At 42.8% G+C, this 17,958-nt stretch overlaps 1 protein-coding gene across 1 annotated transcript; it reads right to left on the bottom strand.

Annotated features, from left to right (window-relative positions):
* Positions 1–1,946: 1,946 nt before the first annotated feature.
* WNT16 (Wnt family member 16) lies at positions 1,947–12,610 on the bottom strand (the record flags this gene model as incomplete). Its single annotated transcript, XM_081102367.1, has 4 exons — positions 12,199–12,610; positions 11,760–11,998; positions 9,642–9,928; positions 1,947–2,411 (listed from the first exon to the last, which is right to left on the bottom strand). Exons 1-4 carry the CDS (start codon positions 12,291–12,293, stop codon positions 1,947–1,949), a joined length of 1,086 nt encoding a protein of 361 aa, XP_080958493.1. The 5' UTR covers positions 12,294–12,610.
* Positions 12,611–17,958: the final 5,348 nt, after the last annotated feature.

Here is a 17,958-nt window from a genome sequence, read left to right as displayed (position 1 = left end):
TAGGGTCACATTCAAATGTTTAGCCTTGATTTTAATATTAGACCTGAGATATTTCCAGGTGCTTGCTCTTATCCACAAATTATTGTTCTGCCTTGGTAATAAAATGGAAAGGAAACAGAATGAGACCTGGGGGAAAGGGAAACATTTTTCTAGCTTGTTATGAAAAAAAAAAAAAAAGAATATACTTTCTTTGTCCATTCTGAACTTAGAAATCTATTTTTTTCTATATAATACTGAAATATTTAACAATTCATAAAAAACCTAAGCAGTTACATTAAAATATAACTTTAAATACAGCCTGCAACTTTTACCAGGAACCTTGTAAAATATGGTGAATATACATGCGTGAATACTAAAACAAGAACGACCATTCAACATTCACATGGAAAAGCAGCATTACATACAATATAATAAATACCCAGGAAATCAAATCCACAAGTTGATCATTATTCTGATTTAGATTCTTTTTTTTCAGTGAAGACTTTCTACACTTTTTGTATAATTTATTATAATAACTTTACAAGTTAAACATTAATTAAAAACAGAATTCAACTAATCTGACTGCTGAAATAACACAATCCTCAATGTTTTGCAGCATATTTTAAACTATAACACTTATAAAACTGATATTGTGGCAAGAAATACACATCCATATAACTAACTGCTCAATTAGCTTCTTTTTCAATATATATATATAAAAAGGCAGAATTGATAGTATGAAGAAAAACAGAAGCTAATTATTTCTGAGATAATTTTATCGCCTTAGCTCTTGGGCTTTGGCAATAAATGTCTTAAATTTTAATATATATAATTTAAAAACTGTATTTACAAAATATAAAACTTTTTAAAGCAAAATTCTATACAAAATACTGTTTTTATACGTTTCAAGGGTGCTTTACCCCTAATTTCCCACATGCGTTCAGGATCCCTTCCTCAGACAGTAATTCAGAGCTGGGTTCTTAATAATAGCGGCTGGTCTACGATTAAAGTCTGAAGCTGAAAATCAAAGTTTACTCCATGCCCTACTGAGAGATACTGAGAAATTCTCCTGATTAAAATCCATTTAAAATCCAAATTATACAAAATTCACTTTGTTAAATTTTGATTCTTTCCTTTTGTCATGAAACCTACCGAACACTTTTTAGGAATATTGTATCACTTATGAAAATTCTTTTTCATTGCCTTTCTTTTGAAATGAAAGAAAGCACCCATCACTTCTGTTACCTTTTCAACATCCGTTTCTATGCACAGACATGTAACATGATTTCTTCATCTAAAACGCTGAGAGAGCCCTAGCTGGTTTGGCTCAGTGGATAGAGCATCAGCCTGCAGACTGAAGGGTCCCAGGTTCGATTATGATCAGGGCACATGCACGGGTTGCAGGCTCAATCCCCAGTAGGGGGCGTGCAGGAGGCAGCTAATCAATAATTCTCTCATCGTTGATGTTTCTATCTCTCCTTCTCCCTTCCTCTCTGAAATCAATAAAATATATTAAGAAAAAAAATAAGACGCTGAGAGAATAAATGAGATTCACCTGTACGCTCCTGGCTGCTATAAGAAGTGTCTTAAAAATGACTAACAGTCACCCACCCCTATTGAGTTCCATAACCGAGTTCCATAGTCAAGGATCTTATCCTGAAGATGGACCAGATCTTCTACAGGAAGGTTCTTTCCTGCTCTTTCTTGCTTAGGAGACAGATGATCTTCCTTGCATGTCAATATATATATAAATTTTTTTCCCCAAATCACCAAATTAGGAACCCAAAACTTGTAGAATTCCCCCAAAGCCACATGCTCAGTGTGTGACTGGACGTCAACCAGGTAAAGGGAACTCTGGGAGGGTCCAAGGGTCTTGGGTTTCGAGGCCAGAGTGGACTTCACTAGCCCTGCAAAGTGGCACTCCACTGTGGTCAGTGAGGCGTGGTGCCCACGGCTGGATGGAGTGGTTACTTGCAGGTGTGGACGTCAGTCATGCTTTCACACCTCCTGCAGCGAACATAGCAGCACCAGATGAACTTGCACTCGCACCTCTCCACGTGTCTGACCACGTGGGTGTTGTAGCCTCGGCCACAGCAGAGGAGGTTGCAGCCACCCGCGCCCTCCGACGTGCGGTTGCATTCTCTGCCCTGCGTCCCCGGGATCCCAATTTTCTTATCCTCTACACAGTAGTTGGGAGACTTATGGATGTAGAGCAGATCCTCCTTGCGGATTGGTACTTTCCTCTGGTCCTTTTCTCTCCTGCGCATTTTCCTTTTTATTTTGTCTGAGACTTGAACACTGTGCTCATATTTATCCTTCAGAAAATGGCCAATCTTCTCAAAAGCAGACATGGTTTTCCAGCATGTTTTCACCGCACAGGAGCCGGACACGCCGTGACAGCGGCAGTCCACGGACATCAGCTTGGCCACAGCCTGCAACCAACAGGAATTGTGTTAAATATCACTCATGAAGCGCGTTTTACTCAATAACAGAAGCAAACTCACCTCATCACTCCACTTTCTGGGTCTGTTTCCGCCTGTATAAAAAACGACGGTTTTGAACATAAAGGATCTTCTAGGCTGCTTAACATTCAAGTGTTTTGTCCTCCTCTGAACCCTAGCAAACCTTTCCAAGTCAAATTTAAGCTAGTGGGCCAGGCTAATATTGTTATTAGAGATTAGAGGAAAACTACTTTTATTCCTAATATCTTGTTTAATTTGGGGTGTGGAGTGATGTTCACACGTCTTCATGTTCCTAATACAGTTAGCATCTTGCTACTCAGAGTGTGGTTCATGGACCAGCAGCGCCAGTATCACTTGTAAGAAATGCAGACTCGCCGAAACCGGTTTGGCTCAGTGGATGGAGCGTCGGCCTGCGGACTGAAGGGTCCCAGGTTCGATTCCGGTCAAGGGCATGTACCTGGGTTGCTGGGCACGTCCCCAGTGGGAGATGTGCAGGAGGCAGCTGATCGATGCTTCTCTCTCATCGATGTTTCTAGCTCTCTATCTCTCTCCCTTCCTCTCTGTAAAAAACCAATAAAATATATTTAAAAAAAAAAGAAAAAAAAAGAAAAAAAGAAAAGAAATGCAGACTCTCAGAGCCAGAATCCGCATTTTATTTAGATCCTCAGGTGACCCATAGGCACATTAAAAGTTGAGAAGCCCTGATAGGGAAGTCACCCTCAACTCACCGTGTGCATGGGAACATCTGCGAAACCTTGCAAATAACCAATGCTCAAACCCTCACATTCAGATTTCATTGGTAGAGGTGGGCTCCAGGTGTTGGTATGTCTACAAAGCTGCTCAGGTGATTCTAATGGGCATCAAGGGATGAGACCTACTGACTGAATTGGGCGCTCTTAGGTCTGAGCACTGTAAATGCTGGGCAAAAGATGAAGGGGCCAAAGAGTGTGATTTTCCAGAAAATGCTTCCTCTCTTCTGGAAAATTAATTCAAAACATATGTCATATTCTTGATGGATTAGTAGCACCATCCTACCATAGAAAGGAGATAGTATCTACACGATTTTCCCCAATGCTATATGCTAAGCTTCGTTTATACAGACTGAGAAATTAAATGAGATTACATAGAGCTATAAGAGCTCACCGCCTGGCACACATTAAGGTCTAAATGAATGCCCTCTGTCTCTGAAGAAGGTACGGTAAGAGTGCAGATAAATTGCAAATGGGGCTAACAGTGCAAAAACAATATAGAGACTTAAAAAGTGTTAGGGTTCCAAACCTCTTACATACCAGGCTCGTCAGCACAGCTTCCTTCAGTCTCCAGAGGATGGCAGAGCAGATCAATAAATTGTCAGGGCTAGCTGCAGGGCTGACGTCTGTCAACGTGCTGGGTAAAGTGAAAAGCTGATCTGCCCACTCAATAACCTGGAAACTGTGTGTGTAAGCTCACCCAAGAAAGGCAAAATCTCACAGCTTAAATCCCACTTACAGATCTCATCTGAACTGTAACATGACAGGGCTTTTATACTTTGCTATTTATTTTGTACCAAACATGACGCTAATATGTTTGCGGGATGTTACATTTCCTAACAAATTAACCAAAGTTTCTGAACTACCTAATGAGACAGGATATTTCAAACAAATTATAATATTTGCAACTTGAATGAGAGCATACGGCATTGATTTATGCAATATTTGATACTTCTGACTGGTGTTTAAAATAATAAACAGAATGGTATTTTAAATCCCGTTCTTTATAGACTACAGCGCACATGTTCTTTTTGAGTTCACAAAACTGAGAAGTTAATGGATATGTCTACTTCTTATTAATCCAGGCAAAAAGGCATCTTTCAATGATATGAAGGCAAAAAGTATGGCACACAGGCTCATTTGGTCAAATTTATGGCATTTGATATTCACAAAGCCTTCAATTCTTTAAAATGTTGAAATTAATGCAATCTGTCTACTTCTGTTCAGATTTTAAGTGCCCTAAGGATATGAGAAAAAAAAGGGCTCAACCAAAACTAGGTAATAACAAAACAAATTGCCCTAAGAAAGCCAAACGTCCAAGGATTATATTTATGTGTTTAAACCTGATCAGCGTTCCTTACAGTCATCACCTCGTGATTTACAGCTGCCCTTGGCTCGGTATCATGACTGAAAAGCTGACTTTTTCTTTTATTAACCAGTTCAAATATCATGTATGACGTTGCCAATTTGCAAAGCGTAGCAGACAGAGTAGATGCTCTCCAAATATTTAATGAATAACTAGTCCAACTCACTTAAACAGTTTTAATTTATTCTCTATTGGTAATCTGAATTGGAGGTAGTAATAAAAACCACCTTTTTTAAAACAAAAGAGCCACTGCTGGGAGATCAATGGTATTGGAAGACCTTGATCCAATGCCACTGTCAGCCCACAGCAGTGGTAGCCCGTAAGAGTGACACACTATTTTATGGGTTTGAAGGATAAAGAGACTGACTTCTAAATTCAGTGATATAACCTGCTGAATCTCTGTCAAAATTTGGGGGGAATTTTCCTGCCATAGAAAACTAGCCCAGTTAAATATCTGGAGTTAACTATAACTTTTCAGGAGTGGCGTTTTAAAAAACTTGTATTTGATTACCTTTGAATTCTATTATCGTTTTGTCCCTAACAAAAAGTATAAAAAAAGAAATAGTGTTTTTGTCTTACATATGTATATTTTAGAAGAGAAAGACAAATAAACTTCAAAGAGAAAAATCCCAATAACTGACATGCAATGTAAATGATTATATCCCCATAATACTCGAAGGAAGAAACTTGGACAATAGGGATTAAGTAAAGCAATAGAATCACCACTACAAGAATTTGACGAAAGGCAGACAGAGTTCAGTGGCAGACACACACACACACACACTCACACACACACTCACACTCACACACACACACACACACTCACACACACACACACACACACACACACGAGCTTAGTGCTTCTCAGAGCACATTTTCATAGATGATTTTACTTAATTTCGTTTTATAGGAAGAAATGTAGGTAGTTATGAACATGTACTTATTATTCCAATTTTACAGAAAAATAAACTGTGGCTAAGATAGTTGTCATTCATAAGGAAAGCTTGGTGATACATGATATAAAATCTTTATATGAAACTGGATCATTTTAGTAAAAGAGGGAAAAACGTAGTGGAACATGCAAGTATATTTAGTAAAATTGCATGAACTTCAAAAAATATATTTTGGAGATTTTCTGAGAGTATTAATTAATGTTTATGGCTATTCTTCAGTGATAGCATAGTCATTTTGGGGGGAACAGGGAAAGTAAGAGAGTAGCAACCAAATGAGTTGTGTGTGGTTATGAGAAAATTCCTTTCTCTATTCTAGTTGAGTAGTTAAGGTTTATAACGATATTAACAGAGGAATGTTTTGTTAACTATTGCAAACAGATGTGCACATTTTGGTGGAATATTTTTAACTATGGGAGAACAATTAGGAAGGGAACATTTAATCTACTGGGCTCCTTTGTGTGAAGTTTTGGTTTGATGCACTTCTAGTGAAGTGAAATACGAAAAATGTATCGTTAATGCTTAAAGGTAAAAATAGAAAATATTTGAGAAGTGGTCTAAGGAGTGGTTGGTCCCATAATTTTGACTCAGGTAACACAGCAGGCTGTGATTTTTTCCAATATATTGCTCTACACAAACTTCACAGAAATGATCAAAAAACTGTTATGAAACTTTTCATGATGAGCATTTCATTTTGTCAACTATTAGATGATTTGTTTAAATTTTTATGAAAACTGTGACATAAGATTGGATGAGTATAGGTAGAATATCTATTCCGCTCACCCATTTCATGCCATTTAGTCCAAAAATATACTTGAATCTGCTGAAAAGCAAAACACTTATGTGTTGTTCAAGTACTTATAAATATTCTTGAAACAGGTCAATGAAAATGTGGGGTTGGGCCCTTCCCACTTTTTTGAGTTAGTCATCATAAAACAAATTATGGGGTAGGAAAACTTAAAAGTTTATGAGGTGGACATGGGAAGAATGGAAATATTTTAAGCACACCAAAAGCAATACCCATAAATATTCCAAGTCACATTATTCCCAGAAGTTCTGCCCCTGGAAGACATCACATCATTCTGTTAGCCAATCGCCATGCGGCAACATTATTCTTGGAGTCATAACTTTAGGAATGGTGTCAGAAACCAAGTGGGAATTTAAGGTCAGCGGTTAGAAAATCATCTATCCTGCTCACAACACGACTAAGCGCCAGTACCCACATTTCTCTGAACGCTTTTCGACATTTGGAGTTTGGGATTTTGAGACGAGGGAAATCAACTCAATTGAATGCAGACCTTGAATTTGACTCAGGATGTGCCTATAATTTAAAATCCTAGTTGACAGTATTGAAAATGGAGTTGATCGTTCTTCCATGTTAGATAATAACCTGGAAACCTGGTTAGTTTGTTGTTGTGGTGGTGATGGTGGTTTTTATTCTTTTGGCCACCAAAAGAAAGAAAAATACAAAAATGCTTTCAATTGTAATACTTTATGAGAAAAGACCAATAAAAACACCAGTGTAATACCTTCAATATCCGGGTAATGTTTTTTAATACTTTAAGTTTCTATCTATTTCAGTGATTTTCAAGCTTTTTCATGGCATACATACACTAATTACCAAAATTCTGCAGTATACCAAAAATATATATTTTTAGCACATCTGACAAGAAAATAGGTATAATTTTGATTCATTCACACCATACGGCCATTATGTTGACTGCTGTGATTTTTTAAAATTGATAATCTAAGGGAAAAGACTATCAGTGCCCCTTATTACTAAATAGTCAGGTATTGAATGTTTTAAAAACTCTTGCGGCACATCAGTTGAAAATCGCTGATCTAGAACACCGTGAAAAAAATTTAGTAGAGGAAGTTTAATTTATATAAAATGTGTATAATTGAATAAACTGAATTATTTTCTGCATAATTAAAGTAATAGCAAAAACCTAGCAAATGTGAGGAAATGTTTTTTTTTGCCAAAAAGGATTAAAATTGATGCTGAATAGTTGTGTACGTTTAATAAAATTAGATTATAAATAGTAGCTTAAGATCCAAGTTAATAGTTACAAAAGCAAATATTGTTACATAATTTAAAAATTTACACAAGATGGAATAAAACTCAATAGCTGCCTAATATTACTAATAAAATACATTTTAGAGATTTAAAGACATTTTATATATTCAGAGATGACTTCATTCAAGAGATCATAATTTGAGTTTCTGAGTTTTGTTTCCTGGTTAAAAAATTTAAAATCTCTAACAATTTATTTAACAAATATTAAAGGTTTAAATTAATAATAAGCAGTATTTAATTTTATTATTTCTTAAATATATTAATTTGACTTACCTTGATGCTTTTTTCTTGCTTAACTTGAGTTTTAAAGAACATATGTTAACTACATTTAACCTCTTTTAGAAATAATTAAAAATTTCTTTATTGGATAATATTTAAATTGCAGCAAAAACTAATTAACTTTTTAAAATATAAAACTTTAAGGAAAAGATGCATATGCATAACTATGGTGTTAAGGAAGAGTGACTTTAGTGAGGTAAATTAATTTTTAAAATTCTTAAACAAAAACATAAAAAGTTTACATAACTATTTACTAATTTCTACTTTGTAATTTTTAATTGAACATTCAAGTTGAATTGAAATTTTGAATTTGATGTGTTATGTGATATATTTACTGAGCTTTCTGTTTTTTTATTTTTAAAATATATTTTCATTGATTTCAGAGAGGAAGGGAGAGGGAGAGAGAGAGAGAAACATCAATGATGCGAGAGATCATTGATTGGCTGCCTCCTGCACTCCCCACACTGGACCCTGACCCCGCAACTCAGGCACGTGCCCTGACCTGGAATTGAATCCTGACCTCCTGGTTCATAGGTCGACACTCAACCACTGAGACACATCAGCTGGGTTGTTTTTGTATTTTAAACCAAAGTGGTTAAATAAAGAAAACTGGCTGAAACTCTCAACTATTCTAATTGGGTTCCATTTATTCACTTTCCAAAAATGTGAAAAAAATGCAACATATACTTTAAATATTTGTGAAAAATATTTAAACTTGTTTTAATATATTTTAGGAGAGGTTGCAGATTGCAATGATACTTTGGGACTTTTATAGGTTACTGGGTATTTACAATAGTATATGATGTATGCTGATATTCCTGTCCTGAAAAGATTATTATAAGATAGAAAATATATATTCATTAAAAAGTTTTAGCTGTTTTAGGAAAGTCACTATGAATAGCCAAGTAATTCAACTATGGTGTTGAACTCAAATTTTATTGTGTCAATATTTATTATGGTAAATATATAAAAGTTAAGTTAATTTACAAATTTATTCCATTTTAAGAAAACCTAGAATCATAAAAGAGGTTAATTAGATGGTGGTACTTCAAATTTGCTTCCTGCTGAAATATATCTATATTTCAAAATATCCACATATTTAATAGATCTAGAACTTCTTTACATTTATCTGTATTTATCAATTTTACAATGGATCTACATAGCTTTAAATAAAATAAATATTTCCCTTAAAAACTTTGTTTTAAAAAAGCATATTAGTTAAGTATCGTGCATTCCAAATGTATTTAAGAATGTTTGCTAGAGAAAGTAAGGGTAAAACGGACCACAGGACTAGGAGCCATTGCTCCCTAAAAATAGATATAAAAAAATAATCAAAAGTCCAATTGAGGAAATTTGATCCAGTCCCATTAGAAAGGCGGATACTGTAGATCTTACTCAGGCTCTGCCCCTAATCAGCTAAGGGGGTGGAGCCAAAGAACCCAACAGGCACTTGAACCTGTATGATTTTACAATCAGCATTTCAGGTATACGAAGTATACAATCACAAATACATTCTATAGCAAGACTGAACTCACATTAGATGGAGAACTTAAAACTACATCAATGCGGTCAGTACAGGCTCGTGAAAGAAAAACATGTATAAATTTACAGTCATACGTACATAACAAAACATAATATACATACATATATACACACATAGATTTCTTAGATTGCAAGTACGGTTTGTTTTTAAACCGTTTGAACAGGTTCATGCACAAGTGTCGTCCCTGTATTATTGACCTAAAAGCAATGAATTTTATGCCATTTCCCAATACATACCTGCCTTCCAGCTTCATTGTTATGAAGGTTCATCGCTAACAGCACTTTGCTTTCTCTGCCCGTGGTGTTTCTGATGGGGAAGTCCAGGAACTTTCTGCTGAACCACATGCCGTACTGGACGTCATCCGAGCAGCCCCCCCAGTGCCAGCCTTCGCTGGCTGAGCCGCCGTTCTGCAAGGTGGTGTCACAGGAACACTCCGTCATGTTGCCTGCGCTGCAGGACCTGGTCACCGCGTGCACCAGGCCTGCAGCCATCACCGCGTAGATAAACGCTGTTTCCTTGGTGCCTAGAATAAGACGTAAATTGCTAAATGAGAGAGGCAGACCTCTCTGTTTATGCTCGTAACAGAGCCTCCTACTCATTCTCTTGTCAGCGAAGCAATTTTTCAAAGGCTCCCAGTGGATGCTTTAATGAGTGCATATTTTGAAAGGAATATTTCCTATTGTGGTAGTCTTTTAAGAAAGCAACATTAATTTTGGGTTAATGTCCCGTTTGAGGGATCGTCAGATATTGGCTATCATTGTTCTCAGACGTAAAAAGACCTAAAATATAAAATTTATGTCGGCACCTAGTTCAGTGCCTAATAGACAATCAAAGCCCAATAAATACAGGTCAAATTTAAAATCCTTTGCGTGGATACCGGTAAATGGTATAAGATGCCCCCGAAGAGTCCAGATTACCTTTCTTTTAAAATTTAAAATGTGTTCTCACAAAACACAAGCTGAAAAATTTGGTGCAGTTTTGTTCGTCTGAGTAATACCTATCAGAAAGCAAGTTAAACTTAAGCCAAGATCAAAGCAATTAGGTGATAAATGATACATGTTTAGTTTCACATTAAAGACTCTCCTTTCTTTAGAATAGCGTTAAAAACAATCCTGATATTAACCTGAAACCATTATACACTTTATATAGTACTAGCTAATCCTCTTACAGGCTTAAAGATAATTAAAATGAAAGATCATTGAAATGTCACCAGCAAAAAAAAAAAAAAAAATTGTTACGGAAAATAACTGAATATGTCTTTAGCACCCGAGCAATAGCGTTTGGGCTAACACCTTTAAAAGTTAAAGGCCTATGAAAGCATCAACAAAACGGACTCAAAGAGACTCCGCAGGCGACTTTTTTTCCCTTTCGAGATGTTTAGATTGGAGTGGAAACAATTTCGCGCCCGTTGTCCAATAAACCTCTTCAACAGCTGATGCCTCCGCATTTCAGCAACTGTGAAGAGCACATCCTTTTTCATTCCCCCCGCAGGGGGTCGGGGCTCCTGCGGAAGGGCGTGCGGGCCAAAACGCAGCAGGGCCCAGGCCACGCCGGGGCGGCTGCGTGTGTAGGAACCGGGTGGGGAGGGGTCAAAGGTGCAGGGAGAACGGAAACAAATGTGAAAAACAACGAATCTTTCAGCGCCCAGGTCCTAAAACTCCTGGCATCTGCTAATATTCCTGGAACAACCCCGATTCCCTGTTTTTGTTGTTATTGTTTTTTATCTTTCCCGAGTCACCAGGCACCTGGGAGTGGAACTTAATTCACCGCAGTTTCCCGCCCCCGGGTGAGCGCAGAGGAGGGCAGAGAAGGGAAGAGCGGAGTGGTCGCGCTCTGGTTGGCGGCACGTTGGGTCGTCCAGGGCAATCCCTTTAAAAATCCCCATTATTCCGTCTCCCCGGTGCTCCAAGGAGCCAGCAAACGCGGCCGTTGGCCGCTGGTCCAAGGCCCGGCGCGCCGCGGAGCTGCTGAAATCCCAGCAGACGCGGCCGCAGCATTCTCTGCCGCCGACATCATGTTTCTCCAGCTGGTCCCCCAGGTAGGGGGGCGCGGCGGGTCCGAGGGGTCGGCGGGGTTCAGTGTCAGAGTTTTCCCTCCACTCCAGCCGGGCCCAGCGGGAAGAAGGAAGCACGCCGGCGGCCAGAGCCAGGCTCCGGACCTGGGGAGCCCCCCCCCCGCCCCCATCCAGGACCGCACCTGCGCCCGGGGGCTGGCTCCCCGCCCCGTCCACCAGAGGACCTCTCGGGGGGACTGGGAGCGCGTCGGGGACCACACGAGCACCATCGATGTGACTTTACAGGAATCGGAGGAGGGGTCGCCCCTGTCCCGCCAGCCCCGAGGGTCCCGGGACTCACCGCTGCTCAGCTCGTAGCCGAAGAGGGGGCTGGCGGCCGAGGGGGCGGCGGCCACGCGGCAGTCCCAGCGCTCGTGGCGGAACTGGCTGCGGCACTCCTGGACGCCCAGGCGCGCGCCCTCGCGGATGCTGGGCAGCAGGTAGGGCTTCCTCTTGCACAGCTCCTTCTGCCGGCTGTTCAGCGGAAGGTTGGCGCAGCCCAGCTTCTCCGGGACCCCGAAGGAGGCGATGCCCAACCACCTGTAAGAAACGGCCGCCCCCCCATGCACGTCGCTCGCCTGCTCTCCTCCCCAATCCCAGATGTTTTTCCCCCCCATGGAGGCCACCCGCCCGAGGGTCACCGCCCCTACTCCCCTCGCCTTGGCTGCAAGTGCCCTGAGGCTGGGTACCCCATGTGCCACCGCCTACCCCGTGCGTCACCGCTGCGCCCCGATACTCACATCCAGTTTCCTTGGGCCCCGCAGGGGAACAGCGCGAGCAGGGCTGCCCACAGCGCGCACAGGCGGGACAGTCCCAGGAGCGCCGCTCGGTCCATGGCCCCCGCATGGATTCCCGCAGCCCCAGCCACTCCTCTTCGGCCCTCCCTGCCCCGAGGCCCGCCAGGCCAGAGGTCAGCTCCCCAGCACCAAGTTCTCCGTCGCTCTCCTCCTCCCTGCAGACCACATAAAACGGAGGCCTGAAGCGAGAGGGGCTCCCGGCGGCCTCCCCTCCCTCGCTGGGAGCAGAGCGAGGAGGCGGAGGAAGGAGCTGGAGGCTCTCCTCCCGCGTCCGGCTGGAGACGTGCGGGAGATGCGGGAGCTGCCCTCGCATTCCAAGGTGAGAAGCCGCTGTAGATGTAGCTCTGCCTCCATCGCCCCCGGCCTCTCCCCCTCCCCCGCCCCCCCGCCCCCGGCCGCGCGGGGAGCCTGATTGGTCCAGCCGCCGCCCCGCACTCCTCATCCGCAGACCTCGGGCTCCCATTGGCGGAGAGCGGGCTCTGCGGGGGGCGCGGGCCGCAGGTCTCCCGCAGCGCGTGCAGACCCCGGAGAGTTCAAGACCTTTCCTGGTCCCGGGCGGGGTTTTTGCTGCGTGAGGGGCGTGAGCGCAACCCGAGGACTAAGGGGGGCGCTTCGGTCTCAGCAGCCCCAGGCGCGGGCGGGGGTGGAATGGGAGATGTTTGCGTTCCACCCATCCCGTTGCCTTTGGATTAATTACCCTCTGGGTGGAGCGGCTGGAAAACCTCACTGCCCCCGTTCCTTTCCTCTCCTGCTCCCCACAGGAGAATCATCTTTTTGAGTCAGAGTTGGTACCAAACAAGTTGACCTTTCAACACCCTGCTTGAGGTCCCAATGCGTCAAGAAGCTTTGGAGGACAGGACCGGAGAAAGGCCTTCCCATGGGGACCGACGTCATCTCCCCAAGCACTCATGTTCAGCCAAAGGAAGGGTGCCGCCTAGCCTCTAACCTACCGCAGTCAACCCGTGTTGTGCGATTTCCTTTCCCAGGGTTGTCTCCCATTCCCCATCCTTGAAAGCACTGTCGGAAGATGGAAGGCAAGAAAGAATGAGTGAAAGCTGTCTGGAGGGTTCTAGAATAGTGGGGAGCTGTGTCCTGACCCTCTGCTCCACTCCACATGATGGCTCCCTGGGCAGGGCTACAACTGAAGACAGATTTTAAAAACATGCTTATTAAGCACCTACCATGTGGCCAGGAAGGACTGTGGGATATTAGAGAGACAAGAGCCATTCCCTCGAGGGCACAAACCAGCCCTGGAGAGGAGCCTACAACAAAATAACTGGAGATTGTTGGTAAAGGAGAGTATGAAACCCAGCCAGGTCCTTGTTGGCACCAAAGAGGACCCGGAAGCAGAATGTCATGGTGCCTGGCCTTTAGGAAGGTTGGTTAACCAGCATTCTGCAGTCTCTGGGGACCTCTGAAGGCAAGCAGGACATGCTTAGCTGTGGGACAGCCCTGCCTTGCATAGTGGGAGACAGGAAATGTTTTGCAGTGGCATCACCTGCTCCTCAGAGGACTTACGAAATGTTTGTAAATTCTCAGGTGAACAGAACAGCTTAGTGGGTGGCAAAATCCAGACTTACCCAAATAAAAGATCTTACTTGCTTTATCTCTATATATAAAATGTTAAAAGACTGACCGTCTAACCAGCCAGTAGGTATGACACACACTGTCCACCAGAGGGCAGACACTCAACGCGGGAGCTGCCGGGCTGTGGTGACTTGGCAACGGTTTTCGGTTCTCGGGTAATACACCCCAGAACCAGAGAGGAGGGAGCCCATTTCCTCACGGGGCCACACGATTCCACCAGGCTGTGGGACCCCACCTGCTGAAGGGACTCCACTCACTCCACAGACGCCGTTTGAGCCGTGGTGCCACCCCAGGTGCAGCCGGCCAGGGAGGGACAGCGGGAGGTTGGCTCCAGGGGGTGTCCGGCCCAGGCTCACCCGGTCGGCCACCTTCTAGTTAATTTCCTTTCAATGTGCACGAATCAGTGCAAAGGGTCACTAGTCTTCAAATAAAGGATTTAATTTGCTGCATATGTCCTATATCAGCCCAGAGCAATAAAAGCTCACTGAAATTCCCCTCCTATCTATCCTATTCATTCCTTTAGTCAACAAATATTTATTGAGTGAACACCATGTACTAGCCACATTGTAATTTTTAGAGTCAAGTTGATGATAGGGTGTAGTTACTGATCTAGAAATATTTTGGCGCCTGGCTAGTGGCCTCTCTGCAACTCAGAGCCTTCATCCAAGCCCTCTTTATTCTGAGAGCTTCCCAGGAGGCGTCTGGAGCATTCACTGCTGTAGTCCCGCCATTGGGCCCAGTACATGAGATCCTAGTTTTGAACACAGTTTATTGAGTGCATTAACATGATGAGGAACATTCTGAGCAGATATCTAAGTGGCCTAAATGATGAAACTAGAGAAGTGATTGCTCTGTCAGGGGCCTGGAGGAGGGAGGAGAAAGCAATCTCAGGACTGGGAGAGTAGAGAATATTAATACTCTAGGCCAGTGGTCGGCAAACCGCGGCTCGCGAGCCACATGCGACTCTTTGGTCCCTTGAGTGTGGCTCTTACACAAAATACCGACTTCGGCGCATGGGCCACGAAGTTTCAATCGTACTGTATGTGCGTGCTCGCACGTGGTATTTTGTGGAAGAGCCACACTCAAGGGGCCAAAGAGCCGCATGTGGCTCGCGAGCTGCAGTTTGCCGACCACGGCTCTAGGCTGATTTTAGTGGTAGATGTTTTAAGGAAGTTGTTGGGCTTGTGTGCTTTCTTTTTAATTGAAAAAAATATATATTGAGCTTCTATTATGAGCTAAAAAGTGGGGAATAAAACAGCTATATTGTAGCGGAGTTCACAGTCTGGTTGACAAGACAAAGTGAACAGGCTCTTACAATACAGTGTGATACCGGGAAGTACAGTGTGCTGTAAACCACGTAGAGGGATTACTTAATCTAGTTTGGGAGTGCAGGTCCCTTGAATTCTGCCTCCATTATGTCTCTAGGGGTCCAGCACTGTCCAGACAGGCATTCTGATAAAGCATTTAGAGAGAACTCAGGATTCTGCTCCTACAGTCAAAGAACACTAGGCCAACCATGTTCAAATCCAGGGCACAACTTCAGGGCCTGAGTGGTGCTGTTTCTCCTTTGCATAATCTAAGGCCGTTGGGACATTCTGATACTTCTAAAGCAAAGGAGACTTATTTCCAGGAGGGGATGCAGCTGAAGAAGTAGGCTTTTCACTAAATGAACAGATATTTGAGTGCCTACTTTGTGAGGGCATTATGAACTTCCATGCACTGAGACCCTCATATGTGCTCCCAGAGTTCCTTCTTATTTTCTAGCTCTGTTCCTCTCTCTTCTCTAGTTTTCTCTCCCCTCCCCTCCCCTCCCCACTTCCTCTCCTCTCCATTCTCTCTCTCTCTCCCCCCCCACACATTATATATAAAGAAATAAATTTGAAGAGATTAAGAAACTTGCTCAAGGTCACCCAGCTAATAAGTAATAGAGTCAAAAAAACAATCTTACTTTAGGGGTGTTATTCTTTCCACCATAACATACTGCTACATAATCTAAATCAAATTCTTTTTTTTTTCTTTGCCTAATCAAATTCCTGTTCACTGGGCTTCAGGGTCTAAATTGCTCTTTTGCATCCCATGGTTCTTTATATCACAGTTCAAGATATCTCCATTAGTCTTCTGTTTCCTGATAATAAACCAAATGCATATATTTTCATTTAATATATATTGAGCCTCTGTTGTGAGTTAAAAAGTGAGGGATAACACTGAGCTAAATGGTAGTGGAGTCCACAGCCGGGTGGGTCTCCTGAGGAGCTCTCCCTCAGGCAGATGGCCGTCTCATGTATGCCCTTCCATTCCTTCCCCCCACCACCCGCCACTTTCTGTGGGCTGAGAGCTGAGAGGACCAGGGAGAAGAGCCCTGGGATGTCTTGGGGGGCAATTAATTTCAATTTTGACCCTTAGTTGCCTCATCTGTAAAATGATCAAAAACTTCCCTTCAGTTCTGAATCTCTAACGGAGTTCCCGTAGATATAGGCACTTGAAGCATCCCACAGTAAGCATCAGCTCACAGAGAGCTGTTTCTTTCTTTCCCTCTCTTTCTCTCTTTCCTTCTCTCTCTCTCTCTCTCTCTCTCTCTCTCTCTCTCTCTCTCTCTCTCTCTCTCGGTGGGGGTGGGGAGGACTGCATTAGCTAGTGGCTTTGCACTCCTAGGAAGAGTAAAGTCTAGGCATTGACAAGCGTTTGTCTACCTGTGAGAGGGACCCAGTTCTCAGGTGGAACAGGCTAGCGTTTTCCGGCCCCCATCATGTATCTTCGGTTCCACTCTTGCTTTTGGGTTTCACTGAAAATAAATTCTTTTAATTGCAGAAACCTTTTTAAAAGGTTGGACTTAGAAGTATATTATAATATGGCCAGGTCATAGGACATTTTATTTAGAGGACAAAAGAAAATGTGACGTTACAGATATTGTATTTATCCTGGACCATGAAAGTGAGGAGCTCTTTCAAAATCTTTTAATATATGGTGGTTCGCCCTAACCGGTTTGGCTCAGTGGATAGAGCATTGGCCTGTGGACTGAAGGGTCCCAGGTTCGATTCTGGTCAAGGGCATGTACCTTGGTTGCGGGCACATCCCCCGTAGGGGGCGTGCAGGAGGCAGCTGAATCAATGTTTCTCTCTCATGGATGTTTCTAACTCTCTATCCCTCTCCCCTCCTCTCTGTAAAAAAATCAATAAAATATATTTTAAAAAAATATATGCAGTGGTTCATCTCTACTATCACTGGTGAGGCGTGTGCTCTTTATTGAGACTGGAGAAATCAAGTAAATAAGGGGTCAGATCCAAGCACAGACACAACTACGCATGTCAAATTGTTAGCTTCTTCAGCAGCAAGCAAGAGCCCCCTTTTCTATTTAGTATTTTTGACTTCGTATTTGGAAAGAGGGCAAAATATTAGCTGGCCAGTAGGATACTACCTGATACCTACTGTGTGATGCCAGCTTCAGGTGCCCACATCCATCAACTGTGGCAGAGGTCATGCCATTCTTTGTTCACAAATGAGAGCTGGTATGACATCTTGTGATAAATCCAGGTACCATGATTAGCTCTGCTAAAAAAGCACCCTGTGAGTCAACATTGGCACAGGTTACCGAAGCATCCTTGATTCCACAAAGACGACATGTATTTGAACTTGTCTTTCTAGCAGGGGTAAGGTGTTTGGAGCTCTATTCTAGAAAAGGATATTTAGGAGAACCAGAGTCCGAGCATATTTCTTTCACTCGAAGGAGCTCTCTCGAGGGATTGAATCGGTGCGGTGGTCATTTCTGACCATCTGGGCTAAGTGAACCAGATAAGTAGCTGGCCGACCATAAATCGTGTTTCCCACTCAGGACATTTGTAGAGTGTTAGTGGTAGAACCCAGAGGAGCCTGTTCCTTCTGGTCATTTTCTCTCAGTCCCTGGGAAACTCAGCAAAAAGTCTGCCTGCACAGATATGCCTTGGACTCTGCCTCTGGCAGTCCATCAGAGGACGAGACTTCTAAGGGCCTGTTGTAAGAATTTCTGCTGCAGATCACAGAGACTTATGTACTGGAAACTGATACCAGAAGCACCCCAGCTGGTCTTAACTCCCATGATAGAACAGAAGACCAGAGGTGACTTTTCACATAACTGGGTCC

The sequence above is a fragment of the Myotis nattereri genome, assembly GCF_964212035.1.
Source record: "Myotis nattereri genome assembly, chromosome: 11".
Classification (NCBI taxonomy): Eukaryota; Metazoa; Chordata; class Mammalia; order Chiroptera; family Vespertilionidae; genus Myotis; species Myotis nattereri.
Note: the sequence above shows the minus strand (reverse complement) of the source record. Positions and strands in the feature narration are given on the sequence as shown.